General features: G+C 43.3%; 1 protein-coding gene across 1 annotated transcript in view; it reads left to right on the top strand.

Moving 5' to 3' along the window:
• PARD6G (par-6 family cell polarity regulator gamma) overlaps window positions 1–17358 on the top strand; it is an 89099-nt gene that overhangs the window by 20769 nt on the left and 50972 nt on the right. Inside the window, exon 2 of the mRNA XM_013993972.2 lies at window positions 3985–4207. Within this exon, the coding sequence (XP_013849426.1) occupies window positions 3985–4207 (223 nt within the window). The remainder of the gene's footprint in view (window positions 1–3984; window positions 4208–17358) is intronic.

Genomic DNA, 17358 nt, shown 5'->3' with positions numbered 1-17358 from the left:
ATAGACCACTCTGTGGTTACTTATTTCTGGTACCAGGCTTGGAGGGAGTCCCAGGACTGAATGTCTTCATGCCTTCAGAGCCTTTTACCACTGTCTCCTCCTTTATGTGAAAAGTCTTCTCACTGGTGACACCAAACAGTGAGAAACAGCAGAAGAATCGATGCTACCTTTGCTTCATTTAGTAAGAAATATTTTTCATTACAGATTTTTATATGTTTACTTTAGAAGGCTAATAATTGTTTGTCAAGTTTTATAACTGTATGTTCCAATTGATAATTGTAATGACTCAATCTAGAAATGTTTTTACTGTAAAAATCTGTTTTTACTTATTTTATATGATTTGATTTATAAATATAAAATACACATACCAAAAATCTACCACTTCACCATTTTTTTTAGTGTACAGTTTTGTCGTGTTAATTACATTCACATTGCTGTGCATCTAATCCAGAACTCTTTCTATCTTACAAAACTAAAAACTCTTTACCCATTAGAAACAACTTAGAAATATTTTTCACAAAGAGAGCCTTATGGCCTTGGGGAAAGTGTCTAACTTCAATTCATCTATCTATTTTTGTTGTAGAGAAGAGTGGCAGGGCAATCAAGCATAAATTATTAGGCTAAAATATCAGGATTAAATTCTCTTGGGGCAGTGTAATGGAAACAAGAGATCAAAGAGAAAAGGGAACCTTGTTGAATTTCTGATTATTATAATAGAGCTTGTTCATTCTATTTTAAAATGCATGATGGTAGTATCAAATCACTATGGCATTTAGATTTCATTGACTATATTTAAAAGATCATATGATAAAATATTTATTTTTAAATGAAATATTTACAGCATGCTGGAAATTAAATCCTTTGCAACTATTTATTTTTATTATGAAAAATTTCAATGCCAACTTAAAAGTATCTTATCCTTTTTATGGGGGCAGTTTTTCCAAAACTCTTTCAGGGATATCTGATATCTGAAGACCACTGAACTGGGGATGCCTGTGAAAGTGCCTGAATCACCATTCAAGTTCACTAGAGATTTAACCACCACCCCTAAGATATTCAGCATCTCATTGTGGATGTGTGTTCCCATGGCAGGGCTCATGACAAGGGTGACTGTTGAGCTTCACCCACTCACCTCTTATCCCATAATCAAACCCTAAAACACCTCAAAGGAAGTGGCACTACTTTGGGAGGTCATCTCCTCACTCTGTTACCCATTTCAAATGAGGCTCAGTGCTTACTGTCAACTGAAAAAAATGCACAACCTGAAAGTTAAGAATTATGTTTTATTTGGCAGACAAAACTACAAAACTGAGGCCTTAAACCCAGGACATAGCCCAGGAGCCAGATTATGTAGGAGTTTTTGCAACAAAGATGCAGTATTTGGAACATCTAAAGATTGCTGTTAATTAAAGAAAACTAGGTATCTCAAAGAATTGAGTGTTGTTCTGTGTATGGAAAGATATAAAAGTCAGGGCTCGTTGAAATCCTTCCTTTGATATGTACCTCAGCTGTCTGGACCAGTATCCTGTGCTTTCCTATCCTGAGTCTCCTCTGGGTGCACCAAGGGGGCTGCAGCAGTTGACCGCTGGATGGCAGGCATCCCATTTCTATCCTGGGTTCCCCAGGGCTCCATTGGGGCAGCTATAATGTGATGGCTTGATGGCTGCAACATCCTTTGTTTACTGAGGCAAGCAACATTTTTTTTCATTGATAATACTAAAGAATGTTTTAAGAGAAACTTGTGTTACTGTGCCTGGCCTAGGTTAGGAAGTAAGTTACACAACTCTATCAAAGTCCATCTACCCCGTCTAGCACCCTGCTACAGCTGTGATATTTCTCCTTAAAGGACCCTGATCTACAGAGTAAAAGGCAACCTATAGAATGGTTTTCAAGTCATGTATCTGATAAGGAATTTTGTTTATGTTTAGTGAAAAGAAGGTGTGTACTGATTTAAAAAAAAAAAAAAAAAAACTAATTGCGCCGAAAGTTAACATGTATTAGTTATGTGAGATAGGAAAGATGGTGGACTTATTGAAATTAACATTTGTGATGTATCTGGATAACTGATTATGAAAAATCACATTAAACTCATGTTGCTGCTTGATCTCTGGTGTTCTTGCAAAGCTTTGCCATCCCAGGGTGTCTCCCCTGCGTGTATGGGACTGTGTGCCTGGCTCACTGTAAGCCTGCTCGTGTACGTGCTCAGAGTGAGCATTAGCAGGAGGATGCTTGTCTTTTAAGTATCGGGAGAGGGACCCTGCCTCAAGGGGAGGCTCCTCTGACAACAGCAGGGCCCCAGCACATGGGTGCAGGGTTTAGTTTTGATTAGTCATTGAAGGTAGCTTTTCTCAAAGGTCAAGGTTTTTTTTATTCTGAGGCAATGCAGGATGGGTAAAGAGTTTGTTTTCTTTTGATTCTTAAAAGGGAAATGGGATCTGAGCCTCTGGTTTTCAGAGATCTGTGGAAATTGAGATCTGGAGTCTGATTCCCTTAAAATTGGTGATTATACATATGGTCCCTAGACTAGCAGCAGCTTCTCCTGGGAACTTGTTTAAAACGCACATTCCTGGAGTTCCCGTCGTTGTGACTCAGCAGGTCTAAGTATCCATGAGGATGCAGGTTTGATCCCTGGCCTCACTCAGTGGGTTAAAGGATTCCTGCAAGCTGTGGCACATAGGTTGCAGATGCAGCTTGGATCTAGCATGGCTGTAGCTGTCACCAGCTCCGGTTCGACCCCTAGCCTGGGAACTTCCATATTCTGCAGGTACAGCCCTAAAAATAAAGTAAAATAAAATGCACATTCCTGGGCTGCATTGCAGATTAGCCAACTCCAGAACTCTGGGGTCCTCCAGGTGATTCTGATGCCTCCTCAAATTTTAGAACCACTTACATCTGTATGGTTTGAGTTTCATTGCCCTTAACTCATTGACATAATGTCTGGATGGTATAACTATTAGTTTTGTGTTAACATTAGACATTTCATTTTTGTGTATTTTGGAACCAATATAATTAGTTTTCAGTTATATAGAAGAGCACAGACTCTGTCCTGAATGATGAATAAAGGTCCCTATTGCCAAGTGAGAAACAGCAGCATGTCCTGGGCCAGCACCCTCAGTCCAAACAATCAGAGGCGGTGCCCTTAGATCACTGGACAGTTCAGCCCATGGGAGGTGACCTAGGGTCCTCTCCTGGCAGGCAGCCTAGGTCTGCAGGCAGCACAGTGGGCATCTGAGGCAGGGCCAGGGGCCGATGGGAAAGAGGCGGGCCCTGTGTGTTTCCCAAAGCAGGAGAGTGAATAGCGTCTTTTTTTGAAGAAAGACCGGCTGTCTTGCCTGCCAGTCCAGAGCATAGCACCCCGAGATTTGTGAAGCATCTTTTTTTACCAGGTTCTTTCTATTTTGCTTCCACTTCTGAGCTTTCTGAATTGCAACCATTTGGTCTTTTTAAAATGCACATCATATCAAGTAATTTCCTCCCTTAAAATAAAAATTGTAAAATTGTTACAGGACTTCCCATTGCCCTTAGGAAAGAGTCCAGAAGTTGCAGCTGCTGCCTTGCTTCCCTCCTGCCTCTGAGAGTCTGACACTGCCCCAGGGCTGTGCACACACTGTTCCCTGGACCTGGAGATTCACCCCAGGGTCCTCGGATGAGGTGAGGGTCTTCACTAAGCAGTGACTCCTGTTGCATTCCTTCTGCCTTGCTTATCATTAATTTGACATTGCTTTTTTCCCACAGCCTGAGCTCCAGCACCTGTCCAATCCTCAGGACATGGTCTTTGTTGAGTGAGCTGTCCCCTCACACTGCCACCTCCCTCCTTCATGGGCTCACATAGGTTCCATGAGGCAGGGCTGCTGTGGCTGTTGCAGCTGTGTCCCAGGCCTCCTGGAGGCTCAGAAGATACTCCCTGGTTAAGCGAACAAGCCACACCTTGCTTCTGACTCCCTTTCCTTGCTGTTCACATACACCTTGTCTGTTTCCTTGTAGTTTGGAGCTGAGTTCCGAAGGTTCTCCTTGGACCGTCAAAAGCCTGGGAAGTTTGAAGACTTCTACAAGCTGGTGCTGCACACCCACCACATCTCCAACACCGAGGTGACCATCGGCTACGCCGATGTGCACGGCGACCTGCTGCCCATCAACAATGATGACAACTTCTGCAAGGCCGTCTCCAGCGCAAACCCCCTGCTTAGGGTCTTCATCCAGAAACGAGGTACCAAGGCTGAGCTCTTTTCCATTTTGTCTGTCATTATAGAACTATATGATTCTGTTTTCTAGTCTGTGGAGGGAAACCAAAGAAATTAACATCTGTTTGGTCAAATTAATTTCTTAGGAAGGAATAACAATATTTAAACTACATTTCCACCTTAAATCATGTTGACTTAATGATTTTTAAATACTGAGGAAAAGATAACAGTGATATTTTCAGTATTTTAACTGAAAGCATGAGCCAGTAACCCAAGAATGAACCTTAAGGTTGTCAGTGTATGTTTTCCGCAGTCTTTTTAGGGTTGGAAAAAAATGTTAGCTTTAGATTTTAACTTTGGTTAACTTTTAGCTCTGAAGGCCTAGCTTTGCTGCAAGGAACAATACCATTTTATGTGAAAGCAAATTACTTACACAGGTTAATGGTTGAAAGAGGGCACCACGCTGTGGAGTCACGATAGATTTGTTTTCTCATTTCTAAACTTGGGAGAATTTAACAATCCTAAATAACATACAGAACAAAAGAACCACCGGCAGGTAAGGCCTGACACTCAGAAAAAAATGCATTTCATGATTGACCTGATTCTGAATGTCCCTCCTTCCGAGTGGCCCTCTGTGCCTACAGCAAGAGTGGACCACCCTGGCAGAGCAGCATGGCAGTGGGGACACTTGCAGAGCTGCAGCACACTGCATTCAAGGTCGTGGACTCTCATCAAATGGGGAAAAGGGGGAACAGTCTTAGTCTCCAGGGTGGTGGGGCAGCCTCACAGAGACTAGGAGTAGCCACACAGTGTGCTGGGTGGAAGGCCTTCCAGGGTAATACGAGTCACCTGCTATTGGATGCAGCAGTAGTTCTATATAGTCCATACCTCTGCATATTACAGGTCTGTCTGTCTGTCTGTCTGTCTGTCTATCTATGAGACAAGCATGGTAAGTGTAGGGAGGCGGGGGGCTGAGGTTTGGAGATTTGGCACCTGACTCTCTCTTTGTCACCTGAACCCTCCTTTGCATGATGTGTTCTAGCAGCACTTGGCAGGCAGCTTGTCCTAAGTTGAGGAGGCCGCACACGCAGAGTGCTCAGAGCATGCTGGCCACAGCCAGGGCTCTGAACACTGGCTGTTGCTGTCCTCTTGTTTGTGGTGGTGGGAAGGACCGTACAGAAAGGGAACAGCAGGGGACCCACTGACCTCACTTCAGACTGGTTCTCTGGCACTAGATCAGAAAGCTTTGCATCTGCAGCCCTTGCTGAGCCTTGTGTCCTGCTGATGGTCCCGAAAAGTCAACACAGCTGTCACTTCCTCACAGTGGCCCCAGGGAACTGGCGTTCACTTTCCTGTAGGGCTGCTGGGGCATCTGCACAGTCCCTGGGTCTGCCTCCTTGTTCTGTTCCTCCTTCCCTTTGCTGTAGCCACACCTGTGCCCGGCTGTCCCCACCTGGAACTCGCTGCCCCTCATACCTGTTGGGTGCCTGTTCACATACCACTGTCTCAGAAGGGCCTGACCTCAGCGCACGCTCCCTCTGCCCCTTCTCTTGCCTTTTTATTCTGCTTTCTCTGTGTTGCACCATCAGTTGCTCTAGGGCTGGCATGTTGTCCAAATCCCACGTCCGCATCTCTGCCCTGGTCATCCCAGCTCAGGGCGTTGTCCCGCAAGGTGCGGAAGTGTGAGCAGTGGGTGTGGAGCCCTGTGTGAGTGACAGATATGTGCAGGGACTTGGTCCCCTGCCATGTAGGAAACAGGTCTCTCTGTGCCGCCACATGTGGGACTGGGGTTCGTGGCACTGCAGCAGGCATTCTTTGACCTTTAAGAGGCCAGCCCCAGTGACACTTGGCAACCTGTGCTGTTGATTCATGAAAGCCCAGGTGAGACAGGAAGTGCTGGTGGAGGTGCGCCAACTTCCACATGTGGCTCACATGGCTTTGCTGCTCAGCTTGCTGGGTCAGGCCCTGTATCCTGTGTTTATTATTTACTTTTTCTTTCTCCCTTGGCCTCAAGAAAAATAGCCCAAAGTTTAACTAACTGGCTTAGGGTTTCTAACCCTCTCATGTTTTGCTTTTTTTTCCCCCCCCAACAATTTCAGCATATAGAAGTTCCTGGGCCAGGGATGGAACCTGTGCCACAGTTGCAGCCTGTGCCACAGCTGCAGCAATGCCAGATCCTTAACCTGCTGCGACACATGGGAACTTCCACCCTCTCATGTTTCAAGTGTGAGCACTTCGCCTACAGCCCCTGCCTTTCTCTGTGATGTGACAGCGAGGAGCTGAACTCATGCCCTTCCTAGCACTTTCTTACTGGCTCTGCGACCTCTGAGTCCTAATGTTCTCATCCATAAAATGAGAGAGCCCACCTCAGGTTGTTGTCAGTCTTAAAAAGGAAAATGTTCCCAGTGTTCACAAAGCCTGGCCCCTCAATCCTATCTGGGTTAATTGGGGCTCCCTTCTCATCATCCTCAATGGCCCCTAACTGTAAAGACTAAGTCCCAGGGGGAGAAGCAGGGGCAGTTCTAGGAGAGGCAGGGGCAAATTGGGGGAGAGGCAGGGGCAGCTGGTTTCCATGGATGGCAGCAGCCGTCCTGATTGATGCCATCTGTGTTCAGGAAAGACTTGCTAACCATGTGACAGATGTTGTCTGTCCTGGGTGGGGCAGAGCTGAAGTTCCCCTGGAAATGACACTCAAGTCCTTTTCCTACAGTGTGGGTTCTGAGGTTTTGGTCACAGTAATGTCATTTTCATGATTTTACTATAACCACACCCACCATCATTTACTTAATAACTTTTTGTACATTGGTGTATATTGTAAGAAGAAATTATGTTACTATCACAAATGAAGAGTCATTCTTCTAACAGATGTTGAAATAAACCTCAGTAATATTTGGGAAAAGTAATGTGTTTGCCACCTACTAATCTCTTCTCTTGAACCACACACAGACATCATAATAAAACTTGAGACCAGCATTCCTTATGAATATAGATGTAAAACCTCTCAACAAAATACTAGGATATGGGAAAAATGTTTCCATGGTGATGAATAGATAAACTAAATGTGGTGTATCTATACAATGGAATATTACCCAGCCATGTAAAGTAAAGGAATAAAGTACAAAAGGATCCATGCCACAGTACAGATGGAAAATAATGCCAAATGAGTGAAACCAGTCACGTGTTGTAGGATTCTGTTTACAGTCTATCCTCATCATGTGTGGATTCTGTGTCTGTGAACTCACTACAGTTTATAACCCCAGGGTCAGTACCCTGGACCCTTTTAGAGTCATTTGCAGATGTGCACAGGCTGCTGATGTAAATTCCAGCTGAGGCTGAGTAGGTGCTGCTCTTCCTGCTGGTTTCAGGTCATGTCACGAAACAAGCGTACTCTTCACAGTCTATATAGTGGCACATTTTCCACATTTTGCTGCTGCTGCTTTTTGTAAAATTGGGTTAAAATACCATCACCACCATCCATCCCCCTAACTCTTTTCTTCTTGTGAAACTGAATCACTCTACCTTTTAAACACTAACTCTCTATTTTCCCTCCCCTATCCCCAGGTAACCACCATTCTACTCTTTCTGATTTTGACAACTCCGAGTACCTCATATAAGTGAAATCATACAGTATTTGTTCTTTTGTGACTGGCTTACTTCACTGAGCTGATTGTCCTCCAGGTTCCATGCTATAGCAAGTGTCAGAATTTACTCCTCCTTTAATGATGAATAATATGACACTATGAATATACCACATTTTGCTTATCCATTCATCCATTGATGAACACGTGGGTTTTTTCCACATTTAAGCTATTGTGAATAATGCTGCTGTGAACATGAATATATCTCTTTAAGACAAATGTCTTTTTGAGATCCTGCCTTCAATTCTTTGAGTATATACCCAGAAGCAGAATTGCTGGGTCACAGAGTAGTTCTATTTTTTATTTTTTGGAGGAACCCCCATAGTACTATTTTCCATGGTGGCTGTTCCATTTTACATTCCCACCACAAATCAATCAAGGGTTTCCAACTTCTCATCCACACCAACACTTGCTTGCCAGTTTTGGGGTCATGGCCATCCTCATGGGTATGAGGTGGTAGCTCGTTTCTTGTTTTGATTTGCATTTCCCTGATTATAAGTGATGTTGAGCTTCTTTTCACTTGCTTAATGACCATCCCTATATAATCTTTGGAGAAATGTCCATTCAAGTCTTTCGCCCAATTTTCCCTGGGATGTTTTTAGTTGTTGAGCTTTAGTTCTTTATCTGGCTATTAATCCCTTATCAGATACATTATTTGCCAACATTTTCCCCCTTTCTGTGGGTTGCCCTTTTACTCTATGGATTTTGTACAAAATTTTTTAATGTTCCTGAGGTCCACTTTGTCTAATTTTTCTTTTGTTATCTGTGCCTTTGGTGTCATATCCAAGAAATCACTGCCATATCCAGTGTCACAAGGCATTTGTCCTATGTGTTCTTCTAAGAGTTTTACAGTTTTGGGTCTTATATTTAGGTTCTTGATCCATTTTGAGTTAATTTTTGTATAGGATGTTAGGTGAGGGTTCAGCTTCATTCTTTTGCTTGTGGATGTTCACTTTTCCAACACCACTTGTTAAAAATATTGTCCTTTACCAATTTAGTGGTCTTATCACCCTTGTAAAAAATCATGAGACTATATATGTGAGGGTTTATTTCTGGGCTTCTCTATTCTGTCCCATCTATCTCTATGTCTGTTTTTATCCAAATATTACACAATTTTGATTATTACAGCTTTGTAAGAATTGTTAGCATCAGGAAGCATGAGTCCTCCAGTTCCGGCCTCTTTTTCAAGATTATTTTGGCTCTTTAGAGTCCTTTAAGTTTCCATATGAATTTAAGGATGAGTTTTTCCATTCCTTCAAAAAAACATCATTGGGATTTTGATAGGGATCACTTTGAATCTGTAAAATGGTTTGAGCAATGTTGACATTTTAACACTATTAAGTTATCTGATCCATGAACATAGGATATTGAGGTGATCATATGCTTTTTTCCCTTCTTGTTGTTGATGGATTGATTTTTGTGTTTACCATCCTTGCATTCCAAGAAAAATCCCTCCAGGTCTTAGTGTGTAATCCTTTTACTTGCTGCTGAAGTCTATATCCTAGTATATTGTTGAGTATTTTTGCATCAATGTTCGTTCATAAGGAATGTTGGTCTGTAATTTTCTTCTCTTATAGTGCCTTTGTCTGGCATTGCTATCAGATTTATGCTGTCCTCTTATAATGAGGGGGGAACTATTCCCTCTTGAATTTGGTGGGAAGTTTGAGAGGGATTGGTATTAGTTCTTCTTTAAATGTTTGGTAGAATTCATCACTGAATCCATCTGGTCCAGGACTTTTATTTGTTGGGAGATTTTTGGTTACTTACTCAATCTCTTTAGTCTCCTTACTAGTCTATTCTAGTATTCTAATATAAACAGATTTTCTGTTTCTTTTTGATTTAGTCTTGGTAGGTTTTGTGTTTCTCTAGGAATTTGTCCATTTCATCAGGGTTATCCAATTTGTTAATGTAAAATTGTTCATAGCACTCTCTTCTGATCCTTTTTATTTCTGTAGAAATGGTAGTAATGTCTTCACTATCATTTTTTTTTTTTGTCTTTTGTCTTTGTTGTTGTTGTTGTTGTTGTTGTTGCTATTTCTTGGGCCGCTCCCGCAGCGTATGGAGATTCCCAGGCTAGGGGTTGAATCGGAGCTGTAGCCACCAGCCTACGCCAGAGCCACAGCAACTCGGGATCCGAGCCGCGTCTGCAACCTACACCAACAGCTCACGGCAACGCCGGATCATTAACCCACTGAGCAAGGGCAGGGACCGAACCCGCAACCTCATGGTTCCTAGTCGGATTCGTTAACCACTGCGCCACGACGGGAACTCCGTTCACTATCATTTTAATAATTCGGGTCTTCTCTTTTTTCTTAGTCCATCTAGCTAAAGATTTGCTGATTATATTGATCTTCCTGAAGAACCAACATTTAGTTTCAGTAATATGTTCCACTGTTTTTCCCTTCTCCATTTTGTTGATATCTGTTCTAACCTTTCCTTCCTTCTGTTAGCTTTCACTTTAGTTTGTTCTTATATTTTAGTTCTTAAGTTGTAAGTTAGGTTGCTGATTTGAGACTTCTCTTGTTTTTTAATGCAAATAGTATAGCTATAAATTTACCCTTAGCACTGCTTTTGCTGTATCTCATGAGTTCTGTTATGCTGTGTTTTCATTTTTTGGATATTTACATTTTGTTTATATGTCATTTTCTTTGCTTTCCTCACATCTTCCTAAAACTCTTTGGGCATTTTTAGGACTGTTGTTTTAAAGTCTTTGACTTTAAGTCTTCTCAGGGACAGATTCTGTTGAATTATTTTTTATCTGTGAATGGGCCAGTTTATTTGTATGCCTTGTGATTTTTTTGGTTGAACATTGGACATTTGAATCTAATAACGTGGCAACTCTGGAAACCAGGTTCTACTCCTTCCCCAGGGTTTGCCAGGCAGTGGGTTGGGGGTGGGAGGGTGGTGGTGTTTTAAATTATTTTTGTGGGCTGTCTGCGAAGTGTCAGTATGAGGTTTAAAATGAATAACTTCTTAGGTTTTTTCTGAGACTCTCCTTGGGCATGAGCAGTCACTGTCTTTCCTCATATATGCAGTTGTTTTTAATGTCTTAGTTTTAATGTCTGGCTAGTGAATGGGGAAAAGAGAAAGAGGGGGGATAAAAGGGCATTCACCTTTGAAATCCCCTGGAGATCACTTCAGCTCGTTGAGGAGGGGTCGCAATAGTTCCAGGAGGTATAACAACAATGGCCACTTGCCTCTGGCTGCACTTTTATGATCAAAAGAAACAGTCAGCATCAGAACACAGATTCCTGATGTTTGGTGGACAGGGCCCTCTTTGCCCACCCTGGTTCCTGCAAGCTGCTCCAGAAATACATGCGCAGCTGCCTGCTGTGTGGCTGGGGGTGGGATGGGTGGGTGCTCCTGTGCTAAGACCTGAAATTGACCAGAGCGGATTATGGTGATCTTCCAATTCCTCCCCCTGAAGTTGCAAGCCTTCAACAGGCCCTGATTTCCAAAACAGTTGTATCAGACAGATCCCCCCCCCATTATTGGCCCATTCCTGCTGCTTCCTCCTCCACTGTCATCCCAGTATCCCTGTGTGTGTGTGTGTGTGAGTGTGAGATATTTCACTGTTTAAAATTACCCTCAAGCGTAGTGTTAAAGTGCTGTAGAGTTTCCCTAAACATGAGATGGATGCGATGTGCTTGACTTAGAAAATGCTTTTGGCCATGAGTTCAATTTTAATGAATCAATAGTGTATATGAAATAATATATCTTAGCCAGAAACACATTAAATCAAGTTTATGTATTGCTCAGTGGATGAAAATGTGATCAGAGGCTCACAGGACCCTAATCCTATATATTCTGGCAGCCATGGTTCAGTATTCAATACTTTGGTGTTCATGGAGCTTTGTAAAACATAGCGATTGTGAATAGCAAGAATCAACTGTATATGAAAAGTCCAGAATGGGCAAATCCATAGAAACAGAAAATAGATTGCTGGGGGAGGGGGCAGAGGGATTGGGAGGTACGGGGTTTCCCTACTGGATGGTGAAAATATTCTGGAATTCGATAGTGGTGCTAGTTGCACAGCTCTGTAAATATACAATAACCATTGAATTATATGTTTTAAATGGGTAGGGTTTATGATATGTAAATTATATCTCAATAAATTTGTTAAAAATAAAAAGTATGAGATTAAAACCAGGTTCTTCTGGGTCCGAATCTCAGCCCTGAGTGAAGTCATCTGGGCTTATCTTAAGCCTTTTTTTCCAAAATTCTGCCATCCTCAATCTGTGTGAATACTTTGACTTTTTAATTAATTTATGTATACAAAATTTTTAAACAATCATCTCTTCCCCTGGTAACTTTGTGCTTCATTTGATGGCCCCAGCTGTAAGTAGCTCCTGCTGTCCTGCTGCATTGGCATTGAAACACAAGACAGCACCCTGGACACTGGAGCTGGTCCCCAAAGGGCTTCTGATAGAGGAGGAACCCTGGCTCCCACCTTGAACTCAGTAGGAATGGGGATGGCAGGCACAGTAACATCAGCAGGACCTGCAACTTGTTACCAGTAGAAATCACAGATACCATTTTTATGTCATGTGTCACTTGTAGCCAGAGATCTTGAATATCACTTACATTATTATTATTATTATTATTATTATTATTATTATTATTATTATCTATTCTAGGGCTGCACCTGCGGCATATGGAGGTTCCCAGGCTAGGGGTCTAATCAGAGCTATAGCCGAAGGCCTACACCAGAGCCACAGCAACTCAGGATCCAAGCCGCATCTGCAACCCACACCACAGTTCATGGCAACTCTAGATCCTTAACCCACCAAGCAAGGCCAGTGATCGAACCTGCAACCTCATGGTTCCTAATCAGATTCGTTAACCACTGAGCCATGGCAGGAACTCCTATCATTATTATTAAATAGTGCAGATTATTATTCAGTGCATTACTAAGAAAGCACACATAGCATTGTATCACACATTTGCTGTAGTCTTTCGATCACTGTCTTCAAAGTAATTTATTTCTTTCGTAATCCCATATCTCTTAATTCCTTTAAGAACATTTTATTCATCAGATTGCTGAGGGTTTGGGGGCTCAGGGTTGAAAACTTAGTTGTAGATAGTCTGCATTTGGGAGTGCAGACAACAGCCAGCGAGGACTTGGCTTTTGTCCTTCCCGGACCCTGTCAGGATGTTAGATGGCAGTTCTGCTCACAAGGGCCAGAGGACCACAGCTTTGGCCTTCTCATCTGCAGGCTTTTTTCTTTCTATGTTTACTACACTTTGTCACGCCTCTGTCCAGGGCTCGCTACTGTTACAAGCTGTTGTGGGGGAGTCCTTTGGGTAAGTAACAGATGTTATCATGTCTTTCACATTAAGGCTTTGCCCATTTAAGTAAGAAAAACAGCATTAACCAGAATGAAATCGTCACTGGGGGGGAACCTGGATCACAGATTCGCTCCGTTCCCTACAAACTCCTGTCCAGGATGCAGGAACATTGGGGAGGCTTGCCCAACTCTGGGAGCGTAGGAGACCAGCAAAGACCCTTGGAGTATCTATTTCTATTTTTAGCAGAATAAACAGGAAGTGCAGACTTGTCACTACTTAGCCATCAAATAAACCCTCCCAGTACTGGCAATCCCAGGGCTCTTGTCATTTAAGAGAGGAACTTTTTACCCCCAAGGCCCCAGCCCTGGAGGAGGTGGAAGGCTAATGGAATCTCACTAGCTTTCTGTCCCTGGAGTAAGGGGCCTCCTGGGGTGTCAGAAGAGGCTTGACAAAGATGTTTTTATTTTCATAGGGCCGCACCCGCAGCATATGGAAGGCCCCAGGCTAGGGGCCTAATCAGAGCTGTAGCTGCCAGCCTACACCACAGCCACAGCAATGCGGGGTCCTTAACCCACTGAGTGAGGCCAGGGATCAAACCCACATCCTCATGGATACTAGTCAGGTTCATCATCCGCTGAGCCACAACAGGAACTTCAACCATTTGCTTTCAAAATAAACATAAATAGTGCTCATTTGCATATATCTGTTAACTGCCGTTGCCATTCTCACATTCTTTTGGGTTCTGAGAATGAGGAAGACACATTTGTAGACTTTTGGATTTATCAGAAGTGGCATGACTGGGGGCAGGGGAGGGAGAGAGGGGTATTTGCATGTGATGTCACTTGTGATGTGAGTTGCCAGAAAAAAATAATTAAGGGATGTTCTTCAGAGTAAAGCTATAGAAACATTGAGAATTTGGTTATACACACTGGCAGAACTCTGCTTATAATGGCTTTTCTTGAATTCTTAATTAAGTAGTAGGGTGTGTGTTTGGTTTCTAAGTTGGGGGCTCACTGCTCAGGAAGCACTCAGCGTGTCCAACGTTTTAAGCTGCCACAACCGAATTTCTATATATCTCTCCCATTTTATTCTGTTTCCTCATATGCTGCCCAAGGTTTTGAGGCTGTGTGTTTTGAGGAAAGGGTAAAGATGTAATTTTGCTGAATTAGCCTCATCTTTGTGCCCACGCTTACAGGAACAGGCATAGAACCTGTAGTTAACCACCCCTCTGCTGTGGGAGCTTTTTCTTGAGATACATTTGCTTTTTTAATTGCCACTGATTCCTAGAAGTTTGCATGTTTGGAGAATGTCCCTTTTTTTTTTTTTTTTTTTTTTTTCTTCCCAGTTGTAAAAAAGGGCAGAAACTCCCACTGCTCTACCGTGGGAACATGCAGAAAACAAAATGCCTCAAGCCCGTGCTCACCCCTGGAGCAGGAGTAGATGGGGAGAGAATGTGCTGATGTAGCTCATTAAAAAGCAAGCAAAGCCAGAGCTGCCCACCATCCAGAAGAATCCAGGGGCATGTCCTGGAGAGGCTGGCCACTCTGCAGCCCTCACTGTCTGCTGGGCACAGCTCAATCCACCTGTGTTAGTGGGCTGCGTCTTCCCCTCCAGCTGAACCTTTGGAAGGGAGGGGAAGACAGCGACGGCTGATTTTGTTTTCTGACGGTCCCACAGAACTTCTTGTAAATAAATGGGGAAAGTTTACACAGATGAATTGGATTCTACTCTTCACATTTACTTGCTAGTCATATATACTTTTTCACAGTCACGCCCATCGTATTAGTAATTTGGAGTCTTTCAAAGATCCTGATTGGGTTGTGATGATGGTTGTACAACTCTAAATATAATAAAATTCATTTTAAAAAGAAAAAAATAAAATGAGGATGGACTAGGGGAAAAAAATTCCTTTCATATCATACACGCATCCTAGGTCATTAAACTCTGTAAACCTTTTGTTTTAAAAATGGTTTTTTTGAATTCCTGTTGTGTCTCAGCAGTTTAAGGACCCGACATTTGCCTGCCTGCGTGAGGATGCAGGTTCAATCCCTGGCCTCACTCAGTGGGTTAAAGATCCGGTGTTCCCGAGAGCTGTGGCGTAGGTCACAGATGTGTCTCGGATCTGGTGTGACTGTGGCATAGGCTTCAGCCGCAGCTCTAATTTGACTCCCAGCCTAGGCCTAGGAACTTCCTTATGCCACCGGTGTGGCCATAAAAAAAAATATTTTTTTGTAACATATTTGTAAAGGAAAATTAAACAACCTGGAAATAAACAACTCTACCACCCTGAGGTGACTGCTGCTACCAGTTTGCTGAACCCCCTCCAGACCCCATGGTATAGATATGGTTAGTTGGATATAGCTTTACATAAACAGGGTCGTAATACACATACTGTAGAGATTATTTTAACCTAGCCTCATATTTTTGACTCTTTGTAGATTATATGGAGGTACATCATCTTTTGAACAGACATATCAGTTAAATGAATGTAACAAAATGTAGCCAACCCCATATTAATTTATATTTAAACTGTTCCAATTTTTCCTTATAATAAACTGTTGTGTATATATATGTGTGTGTGTATATATATATATATATATTTTTTTTTTTTGTCTTTTTGCCATTTCTTGGGCCACTTCCACGGCACATGGAGGTTCCCAGTCTAGGGGTCTAATCGGAGCTGTAGACACTGGTCTACGCCAGAGCCACATCAACGCGGGATCCGAGCCGCGTCTGCGACCTACACCACAGCTCGCAGCAAGGCCGGATTGTTAACCCACTGAGCAAGGGCAGGGATCGAACCCGCAACCTCATGGTTCCTAGTCAGATTTGTTAACCACTCCGCCACGACGGGAACTCCCATGTATTTTTATATACATGTCAGATTCAGGATTAATTGGCAGCAATGTTCTTGCCAAATTAAAAAACATGCAGATTTTGAACATTTTTTGCCAGTGGATCTGTCCCTCTCTCTCTCTCTCTCTCTCTTTTTTTTTTTTTTGCCTTTTTTTTTTTTCTGCAGCATATGGAAGTTCCCAGGCTAGGGGTTGAATCCGAACTGCAGCTGCCAACCTACACCACAGCCACAGCAACTCAGGATCCAGGCCATGTCTACGACACCACAGCTCATGGCAACGTCAGATCCTTAACCCCACTAAGCAAGGCCAGGGATCGAACCCCCAGCCTCATGGATACTAGTCGGGTTTGTTAACAGCTGAACCATGAAAGGAACTCCCACCAGTGGATCTCTCTTTCGCAGAGCATTAGAATGACATTTGAATTGGGTCTTTTTAAAACACATCTTCAGAGGCTGTCTGTGTGTGTTGCATAGAAGTTCATGAGCTCTGAATTTACGCTCTTGAATGCTGCAGTGAAGGCCAGCAAGGGTCTGGCCAGTAATGTGCGGAGAGGGGCTGCCCTCCCCCTAGGAAAGCCCCCACCTTGGGCCACATGGACTCCTTGAATCTAGGAACTCAGCTTCTATCTTGTGGGTCCCAGCCTGCCCCCAAAAGCTGATCATCCTGCTCTAGACTCCTGAGTTCAGGGAGCACCCTCCAGCCTGGCCTTGCTGGGTGGGAGCTGCAGACCTGCAGGACCTGAGCTCCTGGGGAGAGAGGGCACACGTGGGGGGATTGCGCCTGTTGAAGCACTCTGCTTCCACAGAGGCCAGAGGATGGCATGGGTGAACATGGTATCATATTATTTCTTTTCTGTCTTATCAGAGTGGCTTGTTTGTGACGATTAACACATGTGTTTATGCCAGTTCTCAGGAGGAGGGGCTCAAGTATTTCTAGTTTGATGGGAAATAAGGCCAAGCACAGAGGTACGGTTTGGGGCTTTCTTTTTATGTTTAAGCTGATAATCTTGGTTGTCAGGCTACCTATGTTGGTAGGATTTCTCTTAAAAATATCTTTTTAAAAATAAAGCAGCATACCCCTCAGATAACGTTACAGGGCTGTTTCTGTTTCCAGGGTGGGTGGGATTATATGCTGTCGCCTGTTTTTAGGAGGATGGTGTTCTTGGGCCTTCTAAAATGGCCCTGCCTGTAAACCCTGCATCCACATCCCCCCACCTCCTGTGTGTGCTCCCACGGAGGCAAAGCCCTGAGGCCCACCTACCATTCAGGCCTGCGAATAGTCATTCCTTCTTGGACTCAGTGGATCTCATGGTTCCTCAAGTGCCACAGCAGGCAGGTTGAGTCCTGGCCCTGCTCCCTAAGTGCCTATTCTACTGGGGCCACATGGGGGTGT

This window comes from Sus scrofa, chromosome 6 (assembly GCF_000003025.6).
Source record: "Sus scrofa isolate TJ Tabasco breed Duroc chromosome 6, Sscrofa11.1, whole genome shotgun sequence".
NCBI classification, from domain to species: Eukaryota; Metazoa; Chordata; class Mammalia; order Artiodactyla; family Suidae; genus Sus; species Sus scrofa.
The sequence above is the reverse complement of the archived record's forward strand: the minus strand, read 5'-3'. Positions and strand labels throughout refer to the sequence as shown.